Source organism: Danio rerio, chromosome 2 (assembly GCF_049306965.1).
Source record: "Danio rerio strain Tuebingen ecotype United States chromosome 2, GRCz12tu, whole genome shotgun sequence".
Classification (NCBI taxonomy): Eukaryota; Metazoa; Chordata; class Actinopteri; order Cypriniformes; family Danionidae; genus Danio; species Danio rerio.
In genome coordinates this window covers 55565001-55585000 of record NC_133177.1, presented here as the reverse complement: position 1 = coordinate 55585000, position 20000 = coordinate 55565001, and the positions used below count along the sequence as shown (strand labels likewise).

At 39.1% G+C, this 20000-nt stretch overlaps 1 protein-coding gene across 3 annotated transcripts in view; it reads right to left on the bottom strand.

Annotated features, from left to right (window-relative positions):
- Positions 1 to 20000, bottom strand: part of LOC101884669 (interleukin-6 receptor subunit beta) — a 52257-nt gene that overhangs the window by 19553 nt on the left and 12704 nt on the right. For all 3 annotated transcript variants that reach the window (XR_012394845.1, XM_073931389.1, XM_073931396.1), the window contains exons 4-7: positions 15704 to 15882; positions 11226 to 11374; positions 9878 to 10037; positions 7733 to 7815 (exon numbers count right to left, since the gene is read on the bottom strand). Coding sequence is in view for 2 of the 3 variants with exons in the window: in XM_073931389.1 (XP_073787490.1) it covers positions 7733 to 7815; positions 9878 to 10037; positions 11226 to 11374; positions 15704 to 15882 (571 nt within the window). In the remaining variant the exon portion in view is untranslated. The remainder of the gene's footprint in view (positions 1 to 7732; positions 7816 to 9877; positions 10038 to 11225; positions 11375 to 15703; positions 15883 to 20000) is intronic.

Here is a 20000-nt window from a genome sequence, read left to right as displayed (position 1 = left end):
TGCAAGCAGATGGACAACGTACATGTGTCGTAACAGTGCAATGCATTCTGGATATTTAAAGACAAGGGAGCCTGATTCCCATTTGTCTCTATGGCTTTATTGTATCATATATATACACTCCTCAGCAATAAACAGTAAGTCTTCACACTACAAATTAAGAAGAAAATCATATATGGAGATGTTTTCTTGCTGCAGCTCTTTAATAACCAGTCAGTTACGAATAAACTTGTTCATTTGTTTCATCTGTTTGAATGTGAAATACATATTATTAGCTTCTCAGACACACGATGAGCATTTATATAGGTATATACACATTAGCAGTGGTGGAAAGAGTACTGAAAGAGCATACTTAAGTAAAAGTACCATTACTCGCCTAAAAATGTAGTGTGAGTAGAGTAAAAGTACCTGTTGTAAATATTACTCAAAGTAGGAGTAAAAAGTAGCCCTTTTAAAAGTACTCGTGAGTAGTGAATAGTGAGTTTTATGCTGTTGAAAGTTAATGCGTTTACATGTAATTTGTGGATGTGTGTAAACGTAACATTCTGTAGTGCATTTAGTCTTTACTAGACATTAATATTTGGTTAGATTTAGGTTGTGATGTCAGGTGACTAAAATTCAATGCGTAGCCAACGTCTAAGGACAATATTATTTTAATGTCCAATAATGACATCAAATGACGTTGATATTTGGTTGATTTTAGGTTGTTTAGAAAGTGACCAAAATCCAACGTCGAACATCTTAAACCAGCATCCTATTGATGTCAAATACTGACATTTATTCATCAGGTATTATGGCAACCAAAATTCAACGTCTCATAGACGTCAAAGTGGTAACGTCGACACAACGTCAAGCTGTTACATCATTAGATGTTGATATTAAGTTGGTGTTAGGTTGGACATTGACATTGGCCTGATGGTGAGTTCTGATGTAAACCCGAGTTTCATTTCCAAACAAAATGCAGCCTCTCCACGACATTAGGGTACAATTTCAATCTGACGGCATGTAATTTTCTTGTGCCTGCTGGTTGTTTAAGACCATTTCGGTTATCATACTGTAAATATTCATCGTCTTCTAATCAGTGACATGCATCTAAACCAGGGGTGCCCATACTCGGTCCTGGAGGGCCGGTGTCCTGCAAAGTTTAGTTCCAATCCCAATTAGTTGCACCTGGGCTAGCTAATCAATCTCATACTAGGCTTTCCAGAAACATCCGTGCAGGTGTGTTGAGGCAAGTTGGAGCTAAAGGAGCTATCTGCTAAAGGAGCTATCTGCAGGACATCGGCCCTCCAGGACCGTATTTGGGCATCCCTGATCTATACATTCTCTGGGTCAACGCGTGTAAAGATTTTGAACATCTTCTCGGACACTTTTAATGCTTCCCATGTAAAGTGCACGTGTCTTGTAGTATTGATTGTGATGCAATTTACCTTCTATGTGTGATTTGATTGGACAGGAATTACATGACTGATTTTTCTAATTCCCATAAACAAGAAAAAATAAAGTAGTGACTGCAGGCTGAAGGAAAGTAGTGGAGTAAAAGTACCAATACTGCAGTAAAAATGTACTCAAGGAAGAGTAAAAGTATCCGTTTTTAAAACTACTTAGTAAATTACAATTCCTGAGAAAAACTGCTCAATTACAGTAATTTGAGTATTAGTAATTAGTTTACACCACTGCACATTAGTCAAATTTATTAAGGTGTTTGTGAGATGTTTTTCAAAAGATATTACTATAAAACAGTTGTTTTTTTTCTGTTGTGATTTCCATTGTGTGCTCCCCTGCGTTTATCCACACAAACATGGCCAACCGTGACTCTCCATGATGTAGATTCCTGTAGAGTTTTATACTATAAAAAATGTTACTTTAATTATTTTTATAAGGGTCAAAGATTGCAGTGAGTGAGAAATAATATGGCTGCGTAAATTTGATGGGTTTATAAGGACTAGTTTTATTTATTCACCTCATTTATTCTCAATTAGTTTTTCTTCTCCTCACAGTTTGACTTGTATCGAAGGTTTTAATTGTAGCCAAGTTGTGACTGCAGTGCCTTAGTTGGGGACTAGTTTGTTTGAGTTTTGTAAAGTGTAAATGTTTGATTCTGTACAGAGATACTGTATTTCATTTTGTATTTTGCTTCTGAATCAATAAAACAGTTAATCACTAAAGACTGAATAAATGTTTTATGATCTAGATTTACATTCACATTTATATTTATTCATTTAGCAGACGCTTTTATCCAAAGCGACTTACAAATGAGGACAAGGGAGCAATTTACACAACTATATGAGCAACAATGAATAAGTGCTTTAGGCAAGTTTCAAGTGTGTAAAGTGTAAGTAATTTAAATCATTAGTAATTTTTTTAAATTCATTAATTACATTTTTTTTAGTAGTACAGTTAGCGGTGGGGCCAGAGAGGCAATTGCAGATTAGGAAGGAAAGTGGAGACTAAATAGTTGAGTTTTTCGTCGTTTCTTGAAGACAGCGAGTGACTCTGCCGTTCTGATGCAGTTAGGGAGTTTATTCCACCAACTGGGCAGATTGAAAGCGAAAGTTCGGGAAAGTGATTTCTTCCCTCTTTGGGATGGAACCACGAGGCGACGTTCATTCACAGAATGCAAGTGGAGGGCCCATAAATCTGCAGAAGTGAAAGCAGATAAGAAGGAGCAAAGCCAGAAGTCGCTTTGTAAGCAAACATCAGAGCTTTGAATTTGATGCGAGCAGCAACTGGCAGCCAGTGCAAACGGATGAGCAGCGGAGTGACATGTGCTCTTTTAGGTTCATTAAAGACCTCTCGTGCTGCTGCGTTCTGAAGCAGCTGAAGTCAAATTTAGATGTAAAATAAATATTAATAATAAAATTACTTTTTCAAATTTATCAAAACATAAAAAGAACTAAACATAATCATGACAACCCTATAACTTAAATTTCCCTTTGACGTTAGCTGCTATGAATCGAAACAAACAACGGACGTAGCAAAAAGAGGTTTGCTCTTTTACAGTATTAAAGAGAAAAAAAAATAAACAATGATCAATCACCAAAGTATATTTACAAATGCAAAACAAACGAGCAAGCTAATTGAAACAAACCTTTTAGAGGGAAGGAAAATAAGCGTTGCCAAATCAAACAAAATAAAAGATCCTGAACGTTGTGAGTGTAAATAAATAATAATGGAGCTCTCATTGCTGCCACTGGCTTGCTTGGTTCGGGACTTGTGAAGCTGTGCATCGATGGATTAGCTCTTCAGTGTTTAAAAGTTCAGCAGTGAAAATTAAACCTCACTGAACTGAGCTAAACTGAACTTCAACACTGAAAACTGAACTGGGTTTCAATTCACTATAATCTTCTATGTGAAGCTGACACAATCCACATTGTGAAAGTGCTACAAAAATAAAGATGAATTTATAGGCGAGCCACCCCTTTGAACATAAACATGTGTAAACATATCTCATGCAGAGGGTTTAATCAGTAAATCAGGTTGTGCATGTACTAATTTGAGGTGGTTAGTTGGTTGGTGTGTGTGGTGAACGGGGGGAGAAGCAGGATGTGGTTGAGCTGTTTGTGAAATTTAAGCTGATGGTGAGTTTGAATAAAAACAGGAAGTGCCCTAAAGCAATCTGCTATCAAAAAAATAATAATAATGAATCATTAATATCTGCCAGACTGCCCCTGATCTGCTTTACACCTCTATATTTGTGACGCTGCTTTGTTTTGGTTTAGAAGTGAAACATTGTATTGAACATCTATTAAATATTAATGGTCAAGTGTTTAGTTTAGATATATTTTCCAATTCATCTTTCACCATTTGACCATCAATATCGCAGTGTGTGCATCTGCAATAGTTGCTTTGCAGGAATAGATTATTCATGAAAGATTAAAAGGTAAAGATATTGCTACATAAATATTTACTTTGCGGGCTGCATGGTGGCGCAGTAGGTAGCATGTTCGCCCCACAGCAAGAAGGTCGCAGCGCAGGTTTGAGCCTTGGCTGGGTCAGTTGGCGTTTCTGTGTGGAGTTTGCATGTTCTCCTAGTGTTGGCGTGCCCCCACAGTCCAAAAACATGTGCTATAGGTGAATTGAATAGGCTAAATTGTCCGTAGTGTATGTGTGTGAATGAGTGTGTATGGGTGTTTCCCAGTGATGGGTTGAGCTGGAAGGGCATTCGCTATGCAAAACATATGCTGGATAAGTTGGCAGTTCATTCTGCTGTGGCGACCACGAATAATAAAGGGACAAAGCCGAAAATAAAATAAATGAATGAATTTACTTCGCTTGCCGAACAATCTGTTTCAGTGATTGTGAATCGGGTAAGCTAAATTGTCTGTAGCGTATAAGTGTGTGTGTGTGTGTGTTACGTGGGTCTGTGTTTATTTCCTTCATTCATTTATTTTTTGTGCTTGTGTGCTCATTGCGATTATTGGAGTTGTAGGTGGAGTTTTTCACAAGGCTTGTCCAAGGATTGGATGACGCTCGTGACATCACTGGGGATTCCCAGTATATAAGGCTGACGGCAACGGCGGCTCTCTCTCCGCCTCTCTTAAGGCTAATTTATACTTCTGCGTCAAACGTCGGCGTATGCTACGGCGCTGACGCATAGCCCTTCGCCGTGGCCATCGGCGTCGCTGACGTGCACCTCTCAAAAAATGTAACTACACGTCGCAACGATGCGTAGCGCAAGCTCTGTGATTGGTCGGCTTGGTAGCGCTGACGAGTCGGGGCGGGACCGAGAGCTGAGCGAATGGTGGGAGCCCGGTGCAGCGATTGTATACAAGTGTAGAGTCCCATGAAGGAGCTCCGGATGGAAAGTTTTGTTTTATGTTTACCTCATAGTTAAAGTTGTTGCACGTCCGCCGGTTCCTGCCTCAAAATGAGCGAGTTTGAGCCACTTGTACATTCAGGAAGTGTTCATGAAAAGCAAAACATCAGCGAAGAAACTCGACACAGAGGAGCATTAACACCTCACTGCCAACTAGCGTTTCGGAAGTGTTAATGCAGACCGACAGAGACAGCGCGCAGAAGTATAAAGCCTGATTTATACTTCTGCGTCAAGTGACCGGTGTAACCCACGGCGCCTGCAACGCGCGTGGCTGTGCATTTATACTTCTGCGCCTACTGAAGGGCAGGACGGAGGGTGTGTCGCGTCGCGGGGGCACTTTTGATCATTTTGGAAGGGCACTTTCTATCCAAGACTAAAAAGGGCCTGTGCACTGCACAGGTTGAGCCCTATGTGTGCACGTGCCTGCTCAGGTGGTCTGGCTGGTGGTGCTCCGCATTCCAGAATCCATTTACATGCCGCTCTCTTCAGTGTTTTGTTCTTGTTAAACTTTTGATTCTTTAGTTTTCTAAAAATGTGTTATCTAGTTTGTTTATTTTGATTCTTTGTTTGTTTTTCATAGCAGGTAGGGGATTATTTTTTATAGTCATGTTTTCGTATGTATTTAGTTTAGCCAAGGAAAGCAGTGGCCTGGAAGACTCGCCTGTTTTTTATTCCTTTCATGGGAGTTGTAGGTAAGATCTGTCCATTTACAACAGTTACAGTCAGGGACCTTTTTTTTCTTAGCTGTCCAAACCTATCTACATGATTTTTGTTAATATTTTGTTGTCTCTTTTGGAATATTTGATTCATGAAAATTAAAGATTATTGACAGGACGTAGCGATGCAGTGGCGCAGTAGGTAGTGCTGTCGCCTCACAGCAAGAAGTTTGCTGGTTCGAGCCTCGGCTGGGTCAGTTGACGTTTCTGTGTGGAGTTCGCATGTTCTCCCTTCGTTCGCGTGGGTTTCCTCCGGGTGCTCCGATTTCCCCCACAGTCCAAAGACCAGTGTGCGGTACAGGTAAATTGGGTAAAAATTATCCATAGTGTGTGAATGAGTGTGTGTGGATGTTTCCCAGGGATGGGTTGCGGCTGGAAGGGCATCCACTGCGTAAAAACATGCTGGATAAGTTGGTGGTTCATTCTGCTGTGGCGACCACCAGATTGATAAAAGGACTAAGCCAAAAAGAAAATGAATGAATAAATGACGGCACGTCAATTTACTAATCCAAGCATCTGTGTCCATTCATATGTTCGGCTCAAACCTTGATGTTGTCATTCGAGCCAGTTTTGGTTGTTGGGCCATAACAGTGTGAATGTGAGAGTGTATGGGTGTTTCCCAGTACTGGGTTGCGGCTGAAAGGGCATTTGCTGTCTAAAACATACGCTGGAATAGTTGGCAGCTGTGGCGACCTCTGGAATAGAGACTTAGCCAAGGGAAAATGAATGAACGTATGGTTTTTTTTATAATAATATAACAACTTTGACGAAAATAGTGAGTAAATTTACATTTTTGCGTGAACTATCCCTTTAATTAGAGATGAGAAACAGGATTTAGTCATTTAATTTTTGGAAGAAATCACACTGTGTAGATTTGCCATAAAATGCTCTCTATCACACACCAACAGTCATATTTGAACTCTCATTATAAGGAACTTCAGATGAATCATCTTTATTATGTTGGCTTGAGAAAGCCAACATACTGTTATGCTACTTTGTCCTTGAAAACAAACGTATCTCCTCCTAGGCTGTTCATGCCACAAGGCCCAAATATGGTCAAAATGTGCCTTCTGCATTCAAGATTGTTGCTATATCTCCTCATGCCTGTAAGACTTATCATTTTTTAATAAAAAATGTTAAATATTAAATTTTTATAATCCGGGCATATAAAAAAATTATACAAGCCCCAAATTTGGCCAAAAGCTGTATTTAGATGTGTTAGATTTTGTTGCTATATCTTTAAGGTTTATCAGACTTATAGTTTTCCAATAAATAATTTTTAAGCATTATTTTTCTCAAAATACGGCAAGCCATTTTTGACTTAAACTCCATATTTTTTACTGATATGGCAAGCCATTTTTGCATGCATCACCTTCACACTTATTAAGCATTGTGTTTTCAAAAAAATACAGCAAGCCATTTTTACATAATGTTTATTCCCTTAGTCCCTTTATTAATCAGGGGTCGCCACAACGGAATGAACCGCCAGCTTTCCAGCACTTGTTTTACACAGCGAATGCCCTTCCAGCCGCAACCCAACACCAGGAATACATAATGTTCAAGTCCAGTTTTTGACACTCATAAAGACTGTCATAGAAACATCGGGGTTGGTTTAGATCACTCATATTGCCAAGAAGCTTTGATGTATCATCACTAACCTGTCAAATGTCCCCATAGCAATAAAACAGTATAACCTAGCAACCATTTAAAAATACCAATATCTCTACATCAGAACATCGTAGGGACCTGGGCATTGGCTTGTTTGACTCATGCTAGCAAATTGGACTTCCTGTGTACTATGCATGGTAACAATAATAATGGAAGCCAAGTGCTAATAACAATTAGCTACATGCTATGAATGATTATCTAAATGCAATAACATATGCTAGAAATGCCTACTGAGTATTAGCATTTGATCAAACATGTACACGAGCATTGCCATTTAGCAACTGCTTAGCAACCACCTAACAATGCCATAAACGTTTGACTTTCTCAAGCCAACATCAAAGTTTATCAATGAACTTCAGGTTCTAGTTTAAAGCTGAAGTTCAATAACTAAGAACTACAGCAATAGTATTGATGCGGTAAAGACGTTCCTGTTTTTGTTTTTTTAAAATCTGCCTCAGTCTTGCGGTAATTTTCTTAATCACCTCCTCACCATGTAAATTTCAAAACAGTTTTGTACAGAACGAAAGCAAACCTTCCAGTGCAGGGTGAGGCGTCTCTTTCCAGCTTCTCCTGCAGGATGGATTTGTTTCCAGATTCGAGGAGCCGCAGAAGGAGCTGAGGAAAAAAACAGCACAGAAACTCATATTCAGTTACACAACCTCAACTAACAACACTAATACAACTCAAAGGGATAGTTCACCCCCCCAAAAATTTGTTCTCAACATGTTCACACTCTAAGTTTTTGGTTCTAAAGGAAGATATCGTGAAGAATGTCTTAAAGAAGCATCCATTGACATTCACAGTAGGAACAAAAATAAATACTATGGAAGTTGTGGAAATATAAATGTATATAATCTAATTTCAAATGAACAATAATCTACATATAACTGAAAAGTTCTATGCTTTGGTTTTTAATTGGCTTCTGTCTGCCCGGTGACTCTAGCTTCATTGCTAAATAGTTAACATGGACTTTATGAAGAAAATAACAGTGTTTATGTGCTTTATGAAGGCTGAAAAACAGTGTTGATAAGTTTAGGGTCGTGTCTGAGTCCACTACATCCTTTCAGAGGTGCATCCAGCTCTTTGAGCTCATAAACTCCTCCAGAAACTTAACCTGGATGATGGAGGCTTTCAGCGGTGCTTCTGACTGAGCCAAGCCCAGTTTGATGACTTGTTGTCGGTGTCGCCTTTAGGATTTCCCCCAGGACACTATCAACAGGTTCTACGTCACAATCACACCCCCACAAGAGCAAGCTCCTGATTGGTTAACGCGGCGCGAATGTACGCTGAAGTTCAGTTTTTCGAACTCGAGTGATTTGCGCAAAACGCGCGTTAAGCGTGTCAAACGTGCAAACTGCTCATTTCGCGGCGCGTCATTTGCGCAATTCGCATCATTCACGCCACGCCATTCGCGCATAATGCGCCGCAGGATGTCTATTCGCGCGTTTGCATTGACTTAACATGTAAATCACTCGCGCTTGACGTGCGTTCCGCGACTGGTGTGAACGCAGCATAATAGCGGCTGCTTCTCACTCTGGGCTGTCTATGCTAATAAGGGAGAGATGGTCACTAATAAAGCCGGGCTTTTTTTGATGACACGTACAAAGAGATAATGTCATTTAAAGTGTTTCTGCACACTGTTTTTATCAAGTGTGATCTTTAAAAAAATGAATTTAGAATGTTTACCATTGGATGCTGGATATATTTACACAAAACTGTGCACAACTGTGTTTACACTGTGTTTTTACATAATTAGTCCCCTTTAAAAGCACATAGAGCAGGGGTCTCAAACTCAATTTACCTGGGGGCCGCAGGAGGCAAAGTCTGGGTGAGGCTGGGCCGCATAAGGGATTTCACAAAAAAAAAAAATTCCTCAAATGTCATTATTAACAGTTTTAATTATTTCTTCTGAACATGAAGTGTCCTGAACATTAATAGAACATTGAGTCAAGATTATGAACAGTTCTTCTGAACATGGCATCTTTTGCTTACTTCTTGCTGCCAGAGACTTGACAGCGCTTCTTCTCACAAATCTGAACCACATTTGGCTTTAGAGCTGAAGCAGTTGAGACCCTCAGTATGGCTTGAAGATGATCATCATTAAGTCTAGACCTGTACTTTGACTTATTGAAGTTCAAGGTGGAGAATAACTTCTCACACACTTCTCACACACTCAAAACTTCCATTCCCTCACCCAAAAAAAGGCGTATATATGTATAAATAAAACACCCCCACCCCACTCCAGTCACATCAGTCTGTGCCAGTCTGTATCTACCTATAATATATATAGGATGCAGGCTGTAGCTAGGTAGGTGGCAGGCTGCAGATAGGTAGCTAAGTGGCAGGCAGGGGCGGGAACAGCTTACCTTGGTTCTGGCCGGCGCGAGTTCCCTCCTACACTTCCCGCCCGTCACAGCGTCTAACAAAGGGGCGGGGTGCGTGGTGACGTCACCGGCATCCCCGCCCCTTTGTTTACACGGCGGGCGGGGAATGCCAGTGACCGCTGTGTACGGATAGAATCAGCGGAGCGGAGAGCGCTCTCTCTCCCCGCTCCGCTGATTCTGTCAGTGTACAGCGGTCGGCGCAAGCCACAAAATATTGCACTGAGGGCCGCAAATGGCCCGCGGGCCGCGAGTTTGAGACCCCTCACATAGAGGCTCTCTTTCTGCTATCTCACCTCTCTCTGCTGTGGTGGTCTCCACAGAAGTCCATGAGCTCCAGTGTTCTTGCACTCGCCTGTCCTGCACTCTCAGTCGTACTGTATACTTTGATCCGGGGTGTAAATCACAGAGCTGAAGTGCCTCCAAGGGAAACGCTTGTACAGTCTGTGATCGAGTCTGCAGAATCATGAAGAAGAGCATTATTAAAGGGATAATTCACACAAAAATTTAATTTTACTCATAATTTTTTTCCTTCAAATGGTTATAATTCTTTAAGTTTTTTAGCTTTCTTCAAAATATCTTCTTTTTTGTTCAATACACTTCCTGACAAAAATATTGTTGTTGATCTCAGATGTAAAAGCAACAACTAACAACTCGATTTCTTGTTGATCATTGGCAGAATGTAGATTTTTTTGATGAATCATCTGTTGAACTGCATCCCAATCATCACAAATACTGCAGAAGACCTACTGGAGCCCACATGGACCCAAGATTCTCATAGAAATCAGTCAAGTTTGGTGAAGGAAAAATCATGGTTTGGGATTACATTCAGTATGGGGGCGTGCGAGAGATCTGCAGAGTGAATGGCAACATCAACAGCCTGAGGTATCAAGACATTTGTGCTGCCCATTACATTACAAACCACAGGAGAGGGCAAATTCTTCAGCAGGAAAGCGCTCATTATACTTTAGCCTACATATCAAAGCTCCTGAAAGCAAAGAAGGTCAAGCTGCTCCAGGAATGGCCAGCCCAGTCATCAGACATGAACATTATTGAGCATTTCTAGGGTAAAAAGAACGAGGAGGCATTGAAGATGAATCCAAATAATCTTGATGAACTCTGGGAGTCCTGCAAGAAAGCTTTCTTTGCCATTCCAGATGACTTTATTAATAAGTGATTTGAGTCATTGCAGAGATGTATGGATGCAGTCCTCCAAGCCAACGGGATTCAGATACAATTGTTTTTCCACTGAAGCATGACTATATTCTATACTGGACATTATTTCTGTGTGACAAGACTTTTGTCTAAGCAAGGTCAGACCTTACTGTCCTAATTAAAGAATTCAAAATCAAGGCATGATCATAATTTATTGTGGTAAAATAAGCGTAATCTAGAGGCCTTTCTCATAAGTCACTTCTGATACCAAATAATCAACTAGAAGCCAAGTTATTATTTGTTGTTCTTAAAACTTAGATAGGCCACAAGACTTTTGTCAGGTAGTGTATATATATTGTTTTCTTACTTTATTGGTTGTGCTGAAAATGCTAATAGTAAAAATTTTGAGATTACTTGTTTGACCTGATGAAGACCGAAACAATGTCTTATCATATGTTTTCCACACACCAGACATAAACATATATAAACCTGTCCATGTGTTGTGCACTCCATCTGCAGCCGTATGAAGACCCTCTCTTTCTTAGGAAAGCTCTCAGTGATTCTCCAGATCACCTCCAAACACTCAGAGCGATTGGCTGAAGGCCTGAGATGCGTGATCTGTGGAGGTCGAAGCTGAACTGCAGGAGAAACAAACAGGGGCTTTGTTGTTTTTTCTGCAGTCTCATACTGTACGAAACGCATTTGACACTGAACACAGGTGCAAAAAGCATGACGAATATGGACGGATTGCATTATAATAGATAAGGGGTCATTTGCATAACATATTTTTTGAGATATGTGCGTCACCAGAGACAACACATGAAAGGAGAGTGCAGGTGTGTTTTTATTCTCTTCAGTCTTTGTTTCTTGTGACTTGTCGTGTGTTAAAAAGGCTGAATAAATGGCCCTGTGTACTTTTTTAAGAGTATGCATGATAACATTTAAAAGTTTAACATTGGTAAGCCTGTTTATATTGTCAAAGTACAGTAAAAGCTGTAATTATGTTAATTATTATTATCATTTTAAAGAAACTGACTTCTATTTGAACATACACTCACCAGGCACTTTATTAGGTACAACTTCTCATTAATGCAAATTTCTAATGAACCAATCACATTGCAGCAATTTAAAGCATTTAGGCATGTAGACATGGTCAAGACGATCTGCTGCAGCTCAAACCAAGCATCAGAATGGGAAAGAAAGGGGGATTAAAGTGACTTTGAACGTGGCATGGTTGTTGGTGCCAGACGGGCTGGGCTGAGCATTTTAGAAACTGATGATCTACTGGGATTTTCACGCACAACCTTCTCTAGGGTTTACAGAGAATGGTCTGAAAAAGAGGAAATATCCAGCGAGTGGCAGTTCTGTGGGAGCAAATGCCTTGTTGATGCCAGAGGTCAGAGGAGAATGGCCAGACTGGTTCCAGCTGATAGAAAGGCAACAGTAACTTGAATAACCACTCGTTACAACTGAGGTCTGCAGAAGAGCATCTCTGAACACACAACACGTACAACCTTGAGGCAGATGGGTCATTGTGCAATAATAGGAGCGCCTGATGCAATCCCTCTATTTTTCCTCATTGCTCGCCTGCGTGCTGCAGTGCACAGATTTTTTAAGGCTCTCACGCTCTGTCTGTGTGTGGGCTATATGAAGATACTATGAGAAAGGTAAGGATGACTATGTAAATGTGACAGGGGAAGTCGAATCAACATGACTGATGCTGCCCTCTTTCATGCTAATCAGACACCTTTTACTCGTTCGGATAACAGGTAAACGAGGTAAACATGCTTAAGCCTTTTGCTACCTTCAGATCATGCTGCACGGGATTTCTCTGGTCTTTCATTGTATTACCGTGAAATATAGTGCTTTTTTGTAAGGATGTGTACATTTAGTACTAAAACAATCAAATACTGTATAAAAAAACGTATGCATTGCGGTTTGTTTCCTTTATTTCCTTTGTAAAAACACTAAAATATCAGGTTTTCTATGAGAGCTACTGTTTAAAGAGAATAAAGCAGCTTTAGCCTAATGCAAAAAAATGTTTGCAGTCAAATATGATAAGTATTATATATATATATATACAGTTGAAGTCAGAATTATTAGCCCCCTTCAATTTAAAAAAAAAAAAAAAATTCCAAATGATGTTTAACAGAGGAAGGAAATATTCACAGTATGTCTGATAATATTTTTTCTTCTGGAGAAAGTCTTATTTGTTTTATTTCCGCTAAAATAAAAGCAGTTTTGAATTTTTCATGAACCATTTTAGGGACAAAATTATTAGCCCCTTTAAGCTATATTTTTCTCGACAATTGACAGAACAAACCACTGTTATACAATAACTTGCCTAATTACCCTAACCTGCCTAGTTAACTTAATTAACCTAGTTAAGCCTTTAAATGTCTCTTTAAGCTGTATAGAAATGTCCTGATAAATATCTAGTAAAATATTATTTACAGTCATCATGGTAAAGATAAAATCAATCAGTTATTAGAAATGAGTTATTAAAATTATTATGTTTAGAAAAGTGTTGAAAAACACTTCTCTCCGTTAAACAGAAATGGGGAATAAAATAAACAAGCGGTCTAATAATATAGGGGGGCTAATAATTCTGACTTCAACTGTATACATACATATATATATATATATATATATATATATATATATATATATATATATATATATATATATATATATATATATATATGTATATATATATATATTTATTTATTTATTTTTTTTTGACAGAATACAGTGTAAAATGTAATTATTTAAGTGTGTATGAACATGAATAGCAACTGTTGTTTTTGATCTAACAGCCACATAACTACATGATAAGCGCTGTGAGTTTGCGTCAGGATGATCATACATGAGCTGACTTTTTGAGCAATGTTGTTGTACAGTATTACAGGGTGTGATGCAGCTTGACTACTTTCATAAAATTGGCAACAAACAATTTACATAATTGTAAATTTAAGTTAGTTTATAATATTGTGTCAATAGGATTTGAGGTCTAGTACCTACCTATCTTACTATCCTTAACTTAGTTCCTGAATTATACGGGGTCGCCACAGCGGAATGAATCACCAATTATTCCAGCATATGTTTTACACAGTGGATACCGTTCCAGCTGCAACCCAGAACTAGGAAACACCCATACACACTCTCTCTCACACACACACACACACACACAACTGCAAATTTACAGTGCAAATATACCGCATGTTCTTGGACTGTGGTTGAAACAAGTACTTTTCACTTTTTTACTTTTGTACATACTTCTTTACTTTTACTTAAAGGGCACCTATGGTAAAATATCTACGTTTCAAGCTGTTTGGACAGACATGTGTGTAAGTATAGTGTATAGACGGTCATATTGGGGTGAAATAAACACACCCAGTCCTTTTTTCATAATTTAACAACATAAAAACGGTGGAGCGTTTTTTAGCGGTTTTCAGATCGACCGCAACTTGACATAAGAGTGCGGTCCCCCCGCCCACCAATATTGATTGACAGCTGCACGCGTCATCTAATCCTCAGTTTACCGTTTAACGTCCGCCATTCAAAGCGATATCACTAATATCACGATATCGCTGCTCTATATTTAGATGCAAGGCTCATTGGGCTCAACACAAGATCAATATTCTCCACATTATCCCTCTAATCGGAATTATTGGTTGTACCTTTAGGTTTGCAAACATGTGTACTTTTCATTGCGTCTTCCTTAAACTTTAACTGTTTGCATTTCTCACGTTCACAGAAGCTCCCTGTGAGCTTAACTAGGTGCAGCTGGAAAAGTGCAAGTGCGTTGCCTCACGTGCATGTCACTCCATTGGAAATAAAATAACAAACTTGCCTGCAGGTTGCACACTAGAAGCTCCGCTCTGCATGGCGCGATGCTGACAAAGCGCCATGCATTTTGGAATTCTGGGCGTGGGTTTCTGTCGGGGTGCACGCAGCGGCGCTTCAACAGATGCCGACTTAGGGCGCCGTTGTGTGTGCCTTAATGGAAACCTGTGTTTAGAGATCTCAAATGTGTGGCGCGACAATTCGGGACACTTCAGTGATTGACAGCTGATATGAGCTAATATAGCGCAAATATAGTCGTCTTCTTGTAGACGTGGCTATAAGCCTCGGGGTTATTGCCAACTACAGGGCTAGGCTTGTCTTTTAATGCGTCCTCCAGCCTGAGGTCAGAAAACTTGCATTTCCCCATGTCTTAATTTAATTACTAAATCAAAGGCGAGCTCGCCTATATGGTTGGCAGCAAGCCAGCCGGGTACCGCCGGTTTGTTTCAGCGCGCGTGCGAACTCCACCTCACATGAGAGCGCTCAGGTCCTACTCTCAACATATAAATAAATCCACGCAAAATTTAGAATAACGGCCTGCACTTGACACAAATTGAAAATTTAGCTAAAAAACTGGGCTCGAAAATGCAATACCTCGTCAGATGACGTTTATTACTGTTTAATACTTTTTAATGGCCTTGATTTTCAAGTGGTGCTCGCTGCAGAGCCATTTGAGGAGAGGTGAGCTCCAGAGAGGGGGAGCTTAAGCTTGAGCTCCACCTTTTTTGCACTTCTTCTACGAGTGATGTCACTGGGGGTAGGGTTAGGGGTGGGGTTGGTGTACGCATTAAAACAGCTTACAGGAGGAGGAGCGACAGCTCATGCTCCCCCTCTCTGGAGCTCACCTCTCCTCAAATGGCTCTGCAGCGAGCACCCTCTCTTAATTTTGGCTAATTGCATTTACTACCTTTTAAAACCCTGCGGACACCCTGGTGTACTTTTGCCATCTCTGGTCAAAGTAAATTCACTACTTTCTTTTCTTTAATTTGCGCTTTCTATACTTTCCCAACTTTTTTTTAATTTGGGGTTGTAAATGGCAGCCATATTGGCCGTGACACTTTTCTCTTTTCAAAACTATACAAGTGACATGTCTTTGTGTATTCTATAATCTTTGGTAATACCTGCATTGACTCCTTCGAAGAAGAACGGTGGCGAGCGTATGAATCCGTTGCTTGTGGACGCCAAAACATCAGCGTGAAAACAGTGTAAGGCTGAATCAATGGGCTGAACGGAGCAGTTGGACCCTCTGGTTTCACAAACACCCACCAGGATGAAGCTGTTTTTACTTTGGCAAGAGGTTCTGCGCAGAAATACATAAAATATTCGAAAGTTACATGCTTGAAAATATAGAAACAAATACACCCACTGGCCAACTGCATTGGTTTGGACCCTCTTACTCACACGACTGGTCCACTATGATCATGAAGGGATGAACATGTACAGGAAGGGATGAACATGTACAGGAACAATAATCAGGATCCTGGAGCGCAGGATCGGTGCAGTGCTTTGAAACAGTAGAAATATAAGTAATCAACGCCTAATCTCTCGCTATCACTTTACTAACCCAAAAGGGTGCTTAAACACTTGAATCAAAATTCGAAGCAGTCACATGGATATAGGCGAAAAGCTTTGGACGTCACTGATTATGTGATTAAAGCAAAATGAATCAAGCTCCGGTCCCTGCTTCACTGCGAGATGTATCTTGTTTTGATACATGCTTTGAAGCCTCGGTGCACAACGTCACATCACTATTAAAGATTACCAAAGCAATTTCCCCAATATTATTCAGAATATCAGAAAAAAAACTAAAGAGTAAATAATGAGGAAATGTACATTTTTTGGGGTGAACTATCCCTTTAACTGTTACCTAATGATGTTGCCAAATCAATATTAATACTGATATTTCACCAGATCCATCATTGAGTGATATCCAACTAAAGTAATTGTTGTACAGTCATTCAAGCATTCAGGATTATTCTTCAGTTATTCTTTTAAACATCAGGTCTGTGTTCTCTAGTTGCACTTTTTGGACTTCCTCTGAATATTGCAGGTTTATCGAATTGTACTGCAAATGCTTTTGCAGTTTTGACACTGTTAGCAAGGCGGTGCATTGTTGTACTATATGGAAACAAAGATTTCCTATGAATTTTGACAACTGGTTGCAAGATGCAAAGAGCTTTGTTCATTCGGAAAAAATAAGGTTTACAATAACAATAAATGGCAATTCTAGTGCTTTCTCTGAGACATGGGACACATTCAGTATTTTCTTTTCTTTTCTGAGCATGTGAGTACAAACTATCAATCTAAGCCAGGTCAGGTTTTTTAATTGTAGAGTTAATTTAATTAAGTATATCGCATAAGTATCTGTTGATTAAGTTCATAATTTAGTTTGCTGATGTCATTCATTCATTCATTCATTTTCTTGTCGGCTTAGTCCCTTTTTTAATCCGGGGTCACCAGAGCGGAATGAATCGCCAACTTATCCAGCACATTTTTAAGCAGCGGATGCCCTTCCATTTACAACCCATCTCTGGGAAACATTCACACACACTCATTCACACACACACTCATACACTACGGACATTTTAGCCTACTCAATTCACCTGTACCACATATCTTCGGACTGTGGGGGAAACCTGAGCACCCGGAGGAAACCCACGCGAAGGCAGGGAGAACATGCAAACTCCACACAGAAACGCCAACTGAGCCGAGGCTCAAACCAGCGACCCAGCAACCTTCTTGCTGTGAGGTGACAGCACTACCTACTGCGCCACTAAGTCGCCTTAGTTTGCTGATGTACACGGGTTATTTTTAAATGTAAACGATCCAATTGATATTTTATGCATAACTGACACTATGCTTTTTATTTATTTTATGCATTTTCCCCATTTATGTGTGTGATTATAATTTAATTTTGTTAATTGGGAAGTGCTCGGAATAATATTTGTTGCTTTTTTTTCCTGTAAAACTATCTTGTTATTTCTGTAGGTTTAATAAACAGATAAAAAAAGAAAGTATCAGGTCAGCATTTTGTATTTTATAGTACTATGTTAAATAATAAAGGGAAATTGCACTTTTTGAGTCATCAGTTATATATTTATGGTTGCACAGGAACAATTTTCCACAATGTAACTTACTTTGGGTCACGAATGACCCTCTAAACATTTTATATACAGTTGAAACCAGTAGTTTACATACACTGTATTAAAAGGCACATAACCATTTAAAAAAGTCAGATGTTAATGACTAAACTTTTTCTCTTTTAGGTAAGTTAGGATTATCAAATTTGTTTCTGTTCTGCTTAATAGCAGAATAATGAGAGAGATCTTTTGAGAAATTGTTATTCCAATATTGTTTACACACAATAGGATTATTATGGCTCTGAGAAAGCTCAGATGATGATGTCAAGGTTTTGGAAGTTTCTGATTGGCTAATTGACAACATTTGAGTTCATTGGAGGCACAACTATAGATTAGTATTTAAGGAAAATCTCAAACACACTGCTTCCTTGTGTGACAACATGGGAAAATCATCAAGCCAGAATCAACAAAAATAGCTAGATTACAATTTGCTGAATTACACTAAGAAAAAGACTAATTTTTGGAGACATATCCTGTCTACATGTCAGAAGATTGAACTGTCTGGCCATAATGACCAGTGTTACATTTGGAGGACAAAGGGGAAAGCTTACAAGCCTAGGAACACCATCCCAACTGTGAGGTATGGGGGCGGCAGCATCATGTTGTGGGGCTGTTTTGCTGCAGGAGGGACTGGTTCACTTCACATCATAGATGGCATCATGAAGAAAGAACATTATGTAGAAATACTGAAGCAACATCTCAAGACATCAGCCAGGAAATTAAAACTTGGCCACAAATGGGTCTTCCGAACAGACCATGACCCTAAGCATACTGCCAAATGTGCTTTAAGGACAAAAGAGTGAATGTTTTGGAGTGGCCATCACAAAGCCCTGATCTCAATCCTATAGAAAATTTGTGGGCAGAGTTAAAAAAGCTTGTGCGAGCAAGCCAACAAACTGTCTCCGTTACATCAATTCTGTCAGGAGGAATGGGCCAAAATTCCTGCAAACTATTGTGAGAAGCTTGTGGAAGGATACCCAAAACATTTGAGCAAAGTTATACAGTTTAACAGCAAAGCTAAAAAAAATACCAAGGAAATGTATGTAAACTTTTGACTGTCTAATTAATTAGAAATTAATAAAAAATTCTCAAAAAAAAAAAAAAAAATCTCTCGTTATTCTGGCATTTAGCAAATGTAAATCATTTAGGTAATCCTAACTGAATTAAAATAGTAAATGTTTAGTATGATTTACCATCAGACATTTTTTTAAATTGGTTATGTTCCCTTTTTTAGAGTGTATGTAAACTTCTGGTTTCAACTGTATTAAGACATTCTTCTATGTCTTCTTTTCCTTGTTAAATAGATGAAGTGAAGAAAATGTTAAATAAATGTGACAAAAATACAAACTTTTGAAACCACTTGAGGGTGAGTAAATGAAGTTTCCTCATGATGCTTACAATGATGTTTGAATGAAGTATCCCTTTAAGGGGTAAAAACCACTGAAATGAGTTTGTGCTTGGTATACATTGATTTTTATCAGATTTCTAAACTCTCAAAACCACATTCACAGAACATTAACCACTTTCAAGTCTAGTTATTAGTAATGGAGTTACACTTAACTCAAAGGTGTAGTTTTACACACATATATACATCGGGGAAAATAAGTATTGAACACATCACCATTTTTCTCAGAAAACATATTAGTAAAGGTGATGTTGACTTGAAATTTTCCCCGGATGTTGATAACAACCAAAGAAAACCATTCATGCAAAGAGAACAAAACTAATTAGTTTCTAAATGAAGTCATGTGTAATAAAATGAAATGATGTAGAAAAAAAGTATTAAACACATGAAGAAAGGGAGGTGTAGAAAGGTAGTTAAAGCCCAGACAGCAGCTGAAATCTCTCAGTAGTTCTTCAGCAACCCTCTGCCCTTTCTCAGTGTAAATGAATATCAGCTGCGTCAGTCCAACATTCACATTATCAGGATGATGAAACCAGGGTGGACATTTCAGCAAGACAATGATCCAAAACACAGCCAAAGGAAACTCTCAAATGTTTCAGAGAAAGAAAATCAAGCTGTTGAATGGCCCAGCTAATCACCTGATCTGAATCCAATAGAAAATTCTAAAGTTCGGATTTGCTCGACGAAACCCACAGAACTATTAAAATTTTTACACTGTTGAAGTGAAAAACCCACCTGAGCAAAGCATGTGACTTCATTCTCCATATAAGTGGCGTCTTTAAGCTGTCATTACCAAAAAAAGTCTTTTATATGGTATTAAATACATTTCAGTAGTTCAGCACTTTCTCCTTGTGTTATTTCATTGCTATTACA